Source organism: Clytia hemisphaerica, unplaced genomic scaffold (assembly GCF_902728285.1).
Source record: "Clytia hemisphaerica strain Z4C2 unplaced genomic scaffold, Clytia hemisphaerica genome assembly, whole genome shotgun sequence".
Lineage (NCBI taxonomy): Eukaryota > Metazoa > Cnidaria > Hydrozoa > Leptothecata > Clytiidae > Clytia > Clytia hemisphaerica.
In genome coordinates, this window is record NW_027104385.1 from 207,888 (window position 1) to 216,232 (window position 8,345).

Sequence of the window (8,345 nt, forward strand, 5' to 3'; positions counted from 1 at the left end):
AGATTCTAGATCAATAAAATACTTTTAGAATGATATTTCTAACAATTACAAGTGTTTTTCAAACATTTTTTAAGGCAATTAAAGCTGATCTGTGTCCTGCGTCCTGGGTCCTGCGTTTTGAAACCAACTGAGGAATTCTTCTTAAAATTATTAGAATGATCAGGGGTTATAATTTTAATTAGAACTGTAAATTATTATTCATTTGTCAGAAAATTGATTTTATTAATCATAGTATGTAAAATTATAGGATATATATATATATATAGCTGGATTAATTTCAAATAATTTTATAATATCAATAGCAAATTTTTAGAGTAGTCATTTAAACAGATTTCATTCAATAGAAAATAGATAATATTCTTTCAAGACTATTAATTAATAGATTTAAAGGCTGATTTAAAATCTAACATTTTTCCATAGAGTCTTATAAATTGCATACTTTCTTAACCCTTCAAATTATTCATTAAAAAATAGTATCATAAGCATCACCTGAAAGAGAAGGAATTTCTCATTTTGTGGTGTATCAAATAATAACTGTTTACAAATATTTTTATCTATATAGAAAATGCAAAATATACGAAATCAAAAAACAAAACTGACACGTCTATCGTCTACCTTATTGCAGCAACGAAGATGCCTTAGTCTAACAGCGCAACACTTAAATAATTGGAATCCCGTTATACGAAAACGTAACACAGACGTGGGGAAACATGTTTTTGAGGCATTCTCTGTTCGTACATTGATAGACCAGCATCCAGAGCTGAATGGTGGTGAAATCCACGATGTCACACAAGGTAGTATTTTGTATTTTTGTTATTTTTATATAAGGCTAACCAAAATTCTATCAATAAAATCAAAGAACACCTTTCTCTGTTCAGACATTTCACCCTTAAGAAATGAATATCAAAATATCTTTTTCTTTTGTTCTATGCCGATGGCCTTCTAGTTTTGCTTTTCTTTGACTGACAATATACTTGATGGGTTTGATGTTTCCAAATAGGAAATGTCTAATATTTTCAAGTCGAGGCGAGGATCCTCAATAATCTCAAATCAATAGTGCACCGCACTGAATTTTAAAATAGATTTTATTTTTGACATAATCATTACTCTCGATGTGTTTGTACGAGCCAAGCCCATCAACAATCTTTGCGTTAATCTGTTTTGCGCGTTTATTGCATCACTTGACAAAAGATACATAACAACTTGCACGTATCTTTAATTGAACCACATTGAATTGTGGGATTGTAACTTGTACAAAATATCAAAAAGTGAAAAGTAATGATTATGACGTATGCGTTGCGGAGCGCTACTAAAGGAAGATCAAGATTAATCGTAATGGTCCACACAGTAAAAAGTGCGTTTTGATAGACTTCGTGTCGTGAGTTTTTTAATTAATATAATAATATGAATATTTTTCACAGGCTTGGTCAAAACAGAGATGCTGGTTGACAAATTGCAAGATTCATCTACTTTGCCCTCTTGTGAAGCAGTGGAAGATATTTTCAGTAAAATTGGTGAGCTAAAATTACAGAAGAATGTAACAGAGCTTGATGCAGTTTTGCGTGAATTTTCTGAAAAAATCTTTGATGGTTTATCTCAACGTGAAAAATTATTTTTGATGAAAACACGACATCCAAAACACATTTTGAAAACAATCTGTAATTCTAAGAACATGGAATTGACAGTTGAAGTTGATTTCGATTGTGATGAAAGTGAATGTATAGTATTTATCACTTGTGGTGACAAAGAATTACAAATGCGCATGCCAAAAGATAAATCGATTGCTGAGGTTGAACATGACGTTTGTTTGTTATTACTTAATGATCATTTCTCTGAGGAATTCAATGCTTTCAAATTCCGACTTTCTGAAGTGGTTGATGAAAGTACGATTCTATTGAATCCGAAAGCTCCGGTCAAACGTGAGGTTTCATTGCAGAAAATATCTGAAGAAAGTTTTGGATTCACCATCCGAGGGGGAGAGCGTAAAGCTGTACGTAATGATGAGTATCTGCAACAATATATCACCACCCCAGTGTTCATTTCTGATATCATTGCTGGATCACCAGCAGAGAAAGCAGGGTTAATGGTGGGTGATGTACTATTAGCAGTCAGTGATCACGTCTTACAAGATATGGGTCATCAACAAGTTGTACTATCTTTGAAGAAGTTTGCCAATGTCTCTAGCGTTACTTTTACTGTCAAACATTCTAAACAAGAAGTCTTGAAATATGAAGCAGAGCAACGTTTTATAGAGAGGCAGAAAGAGAAAGTTCGAGAAGAGATCCGATGTAAGAACATGAGTAAATGGCATGATGCCAAAGCTAAGTTAGATCCTGAAGAGTATCTATTGGAAAGATTGAAAGAGAAGAAAAAGACATACATTGCCAAGAAGCCTCGACAATCAAGACGCCTTTGGGATTATTAGATGAAGATTTTTTAGGCTTAGATCTTATTTTTTTGTACTTTAGTTTTTACGAGAGAAAAAGGTGTCTATATTTCCAAACTTTGTTTGTTGTCGTATTCTAGCTTTGACGTTTTATTACATTATTCTCGTTATCATTTTGATCTACTTTCATGTACATATCTTTTGCAATGCTGATTTTTTGTTAACTTTTTAGAGTTACTTATCATAGGTTTGTGGGATGACAGGTATGTGTTGCCTATGGTGGTCGGGCCGTTATAGGGACCAAAATGGATCCTTAGAGCGACTTAAATGGAAGAAAAACCCGAATTGTTGTGAATTTTGTGAGGCTTATTGGGACTATTTTATAGAAATTTGGAATTGGATTATCCGATCTTTACGGCCCTTAGTGGGATTTTTGAAGATCCAAAAAAGTTACCCTTAAGGGCGGCACATACCTGTACCCTCTTTTTGCCTAAGTACCCCACCCCCCGGGCTTCTTTCAGCTTTAGAAAATACTGTAGGTCTTATTTGTCTGTATGTATTTGCAATGTATCCTTTATTGTTTATGTTTAGATGAAAATTCAAACCTATTACCCAAAAACAAACTCTAATACAGATTTTACGAAGAAAATGGTTTGTCATGAAATTGATTGGCTTTTTGGAGCAGACTTTGAAATATGGTCTACGTCATGTAATGGTATGAATCGTCAAAGATCATGGATGTACATAAGAAAAAAATACTGGATAATTTCTACACAGAATTTTCTATCTTGATGACGTGAGCAATTTATCAAAGAAAAATATGACTGTGAATCAATCATTTACTGGTCTGCCAAAGAAAAGTTGTAAGCTCAATTTTTCCTTTCTTTTTTTCTACTTTTTTACTGGTCTTAATGAGTCACACAGCTATCATTACTGTGAAATTAATTTTCTTATTGCTGTGATATTTGGATTGAGTTACAAGTCTATATGTACCACATGCTCTTTTTTTTTGTACTGCTATATTTATTTTTATTCAGTTAGGTTTTACTCTTATATGATCATGGGCTATTTGAGGAGATTAAGCTATCGGTACATATCGCAGCTCCCAAATTGAGGGAATAATACACGGGTTGCAAAATTATATCAATGCAGTAAGTAAAATTTAAGAAGATTTACTCAAGTCACAGGGGGTACCAATCACAGGGGGTACCTACTAACGTCTGTTGTACCCCCACCTAAAATTCAGGGGGTACTTATTTTCTAAGGGGGTACCTAAACCCCTGGTTCATGCTATGTCAAAACACCTGGTACTCGAAAAATTCACGAGATCTTATTCCCATGTTACTTGCTTTACAACTTACCTTACTGTTGATAACTTTATTAGTGTCAGTAAATTCAAACCAATCAGATATAGATGTCATGTAACAAGCACATAAAAATTTCCAGTAAAAGCCGATTTATCTTCACTTCAGACTTTAATTTTGCAACCTGTGTATTGATTTTGATCGGATTTTTTTAAGTGGGACTTGCGAATGCCAGATTTGGATAAATGTTAGGCTGTACGAAACCCTTTGATATGTTTTGATATAGCAGACGCATGCGCAACGTTTATAAAATTCCCGTCCGAGGGTTATCCCAGTCTTTGAGTTTTTGAGTCTTAGAAATTTGATTCTAAACGTTTTTAAGAAAATTAAAACAGGTTACCCCAATAACTCTCGGACAGGAATTTTATACATGATTAACATCCCCTATATCAAAACATATCAGCAGAGGATGTTTGCAGCCTGTGGGCTTAGAATTGTAGTTCAGAATGTTTAAACCATCCCTTGAAATCTCAAATCATGTTTAGTGATTCAATTAACTACCTTAAGGGAACTATTTTTTGCGGGAACTAATTTTTGCGGTTCGCTGTTCAAGATTTAATATTCAATATTTTCGGGAACTTAATTTTGCGGATTCCTCACTTGAAAGAAAATTAGAGCCGTACTGTGAATTATTCGACCTTTGTTTTTCCCATTTGAAAAATTTTGCGGGAACTTAATTTTACGGTTTGTGCCTAAATCCGCAAAAACCGCAAAATTTAGTTCCCGCAAAAATTAGTTCCATTAAGGTAACCAATTCTAAGCTGCTTTTTTGGAAAGATAATTGAAAAGGAAAACTCTTTTCTTGAAATAAAAGTCATAAAAAATGACTATTTGGAGATGCGTGAAGGAGGAGGAAAAGCTCTTGTTTCTCTGAGTGATTTCTGGTAATGTGCGATATAAATTACAGTGTAGTCTCTATTACTCAAACACGGACGGGGAGCACAAATTTTTTCGAGTTAAGGAAATTTTGAGTTATGGAGTAAGGTTTATAAGGCATTGTTAACTGAAGGGACAATAAAAACGTGTTCAAATTATAGAGACATTCAAGCTGTAGACTCTACTGTATATGGTTGGACCTGGGATTAGATCCTTTTGACTTTCTTAACTTAACTATCATAGAAGCTATCATAGAAATACTCGGTTTTAGGGGTTAATCATTGACTGGTGTCTTCCGTTTTGTGTTACCATTTACTGCGACTTTGAATGCTTGTTAACAGGAGACTGGTAAAGGGAATTTTTATAATTAATTACACATGTGAAATGATAAAATATACGTTTTTCTATAAGAACAAATTATATAAGAACATAAGGATTCGTTGGCTGAAATCTGAAGAACAAGTTGAGAATATTTTAAGGCTTTGTGGACTCTAGAACACCAAATGTCTTAGGAAAACAGACAAAAATATCCCAAAAACGGTGAAAATAAGAGCATGTTAAGAATATTTTTAGGCTTGAAATTCAAAAATTAAGCACATCTAAAGGCTTCAATAATTTTGGATGTTCTTATAAAAAAACGTGTGTTCGTTGACTCAGTCAGTCCGAACACATGCGGATGGATGGTTGGATGGTTGGTGAAAAGAAAGAAAGTTTGTATTGAATGGTAAATGAAGTGTCACTTCCCGTCATCCTGTTCTTTCGTCATGTTGTTCTTTGACATCAAAAAGTAACACTCATAATGATATTTTTTATAAGAAACAATATATTTTTCAAGAGGATTTTTATTTTTTTCGTGATTAGTCCCGGCTTAAATTATACTAAAATACCTATTTTGGTTATCACTTCCAAACTTTAAAAGATGCGTTATTTTGACATTTTGCTCAAAATTCTAGCCTTGAGTTGTTTTTTTAATTTTGTTCTTTTTAAGTATTGGCCTAAATTGAGCCTTAATGTTCTTATAAAAATTGTTCTTTGACGTCAAAAAACATACATGCACCATGAAACCATGATGTTAAAACTGGCCACAAGAAACGAGAAAAATAGACATCATAAAAACACACACACAATTATAATAAAAATAACAACAGTAAAAAGAAACAAACAAGAAGGGGAAATTTCCTTTCAGTTTTTTTTTCTGGCCGGTTTTTTGTGTGTCATCTCTTTGCAAAGATTCTGGTGGTGTGGTTAACCTTCTTGAATGAATCTGAAATTTCCACTATCAATTTTTTTGTTTATGTCATTGTATATCGAAATTCCATTAATTGGGTATGGTTCCAATGACTTTTGTACAGTGGAGTCTCCATAACTCGAACACACACGGGAACATCTGGTCGAGTTAAGGAAATTTCGAGTTATGGAGTAAAGTTTAGTTAGAACAATGCCGTTCTTACTAAAGGGACGAGAAAACTTTTTATAATTAAGGAGGTATTCGAGTTATAGAGGTTCGAATTCAATAATTTGTTACGTTATGCTATGTCGTTTCCGCCTTCTACCGCCATCTTAGCTCTGTATGTAGATCTCGTTCTAATTTACAAAAAAAAATTAATTTAGAGAAATAATGTATATCGTAACAGAGAGCTTTCGCGAATTCAAACTCTATTCATTTGAATTTTTCTATTACTCCAACTGATTTTTAGTCTCCAGACTTAACTGTAATTGGAACCAGATTTATTTCTCTGAGTTGAGTTCGAATTAAATCAACCAAAGACAGTGGAGTCTCTTTAACTTGAACCTCCATAATTCGAATCTCCTTAATTCGAACAAGTTTCACGGCCCCTTCAGTTAACAATACCTTATAAGCATTACTCCATAACTCGAACAAATTATGTTATTATCAATGTGTGTTCGAGTTTTAGAATTCATTGTATCATTCTCCAGTGAGAAAGTGTGTAGGATTTTGATTTGAAATGTGTGTTTTATATTGACGAATGTCTGTGAGTGATTTGGGGTGTTTTCAACTGAGATTCTTGATTCTAAAGTAAACAAACCCTTATCCAAAAGTTGGTTTTTCTTCGTGATTACATTGTAGCGCTATTAGAAAATGAGATTTTGATAACTGACGTTTTTTATTTTACCGGTGGCGCGAGTTATTTTTATCAAGCTACTTTGGGATAACATTGGAGTTTTTTTTTCTTTCTTTCACCATTTCTTAAGTCTGTTGGAATTTCATTTTCTTATGGGATTACAGTCTTATATTCTACCTTTGGGACATGTTGAAAAGTTGAAACGTCTTTGTGATTCGATTCCAGCGAATTTTTAAGTTTAGGCCGGTGAATTCTTAGTGAGTTTATGTATCTAATCTTTTGAAGACAGTGGAGTAACTGAAACGATTTGATACAACCCGCAGTTCTGACCTGCAAAATCGTTCGTAATGTTCAGGATCTAGACAAATTAAAAGCTGAGACGGTTCTGTCTCAGAACATCAGCGAGTTTATGTATTCGAGATAAATCTAGGGGGACGGTATGAAGCAAAGTTGACATGACTCCAAAATTACCGTCCACTTTGCTCGACGACGGTAAAAACACCAAGATACCGTCGTCTATTTAGGTGAGCAAAGGCGATATAGAGCCGTGTATCAATCATCGACTTTGTTTTGTATCATTTCACTTACCGTCGCCCTCGATATCCTCCGATACATAAACTCGGTATCAATTCGCTGAATACGGAGTTTAGGTATGTGTGTTTTTCTGCGACGACAACGGCAAGGCTCTAGTTTGTCTTTATCGCGACTGAGAACGACGGTAAATCAGCACTTTACCATTCTCGATTTTGCGGGTCAAAACTGCGGGTTTTTCCAAATCACTTCTGTCACTTTGCCGTCTTCAAAGTGCAAATATATCAACTCGCTAAATATATCCTTAAACCGGAGAAATATCTAACCCGAAGAATCATAGTTTTATCTTGCATTGGGAAAGTTCGCCTATACGGGAATAATACATTGAGTTTCAAGCCCGAAGAGCTAGAGGCGAGACTCCTGGATGGGAAATGAAACCACTTATTCCTCATCCAGAAGGCCCGTGCGTAGTTTTCACACAAACGCCGGATTGAAACTAAAATCTATCGCTAAATTTCAAAAAATTTAGTCCTCCAAAACAAAGGGAACCGCTATATACAATCCGTCGTCATGATTACGGTGCGTTCTATGCGCGTTCTATGCTCGTTTTGGATGGGAAATAAGTGGTTTCAATTTCTCTTGGGGAAGGGTTAAAGTTTCGCCTCTATCCCGTCGTGCTTGAAACTCAATGGAATAATTATACTCTAATCCTAAATATCTAAAAGAGAGGCACGTAGCATACAGTATTTGTGTTTGCACCCTGACCTTCATCAAATTTTGATAACTAAATATTATGGGATTAAGAAAGGCAATCAATATTATTTTTCTATACTTTTTCTTCACTTTTTTGCTTATTTTTTCTTAAGGGTTCATTGTATAACGTCACTGGATATAGATTTTATTGAATAATAATGGTAACCCAAGTTGCGGAAGGCCAAATAAAAATGTCGTTAGGGTCAACCGTTATACTCTTTAAATATTATTATAACAAAAATCAATTATTGAAACACATTCGCGACTCTCTAGCGCTTTACTTTTACTTTAACATCAACTTGGGGTTGTTTTTAAGAACATGGCGCTATTTTTTACTACTTTTCTATCTGT

At 34.2% G+C, this 8,345-nt stretch overlaps 1 protein-coding gene across 1 annotated transcript; it reads left to right on the forward strand.

Moving 5' to 3' along the window:
* Window positions 1-555: 555 nt before the first annotated feature.
* On the forward strand, window positions 556-2,503 carry LOC136819411 (uncharacterized). Its single transcript, XM_067075637.1, has 2 exons — window positions 556-794; window positions 1,422-2,503. The coding sequence occupies exons 1-2, from the start codon at window positions 566-568 to the stop codon at window positions 2,423-2,425; spliced, it is 1,233 nt and encodes a 410-aa protein (XP_066931738.1). The 5' UTR covers window positions 556-565; the 3' UTR covers window positions 2,426-2,503.
* Window positions 2,504-8,345: the final 5,842 nt, after the last annotated feature.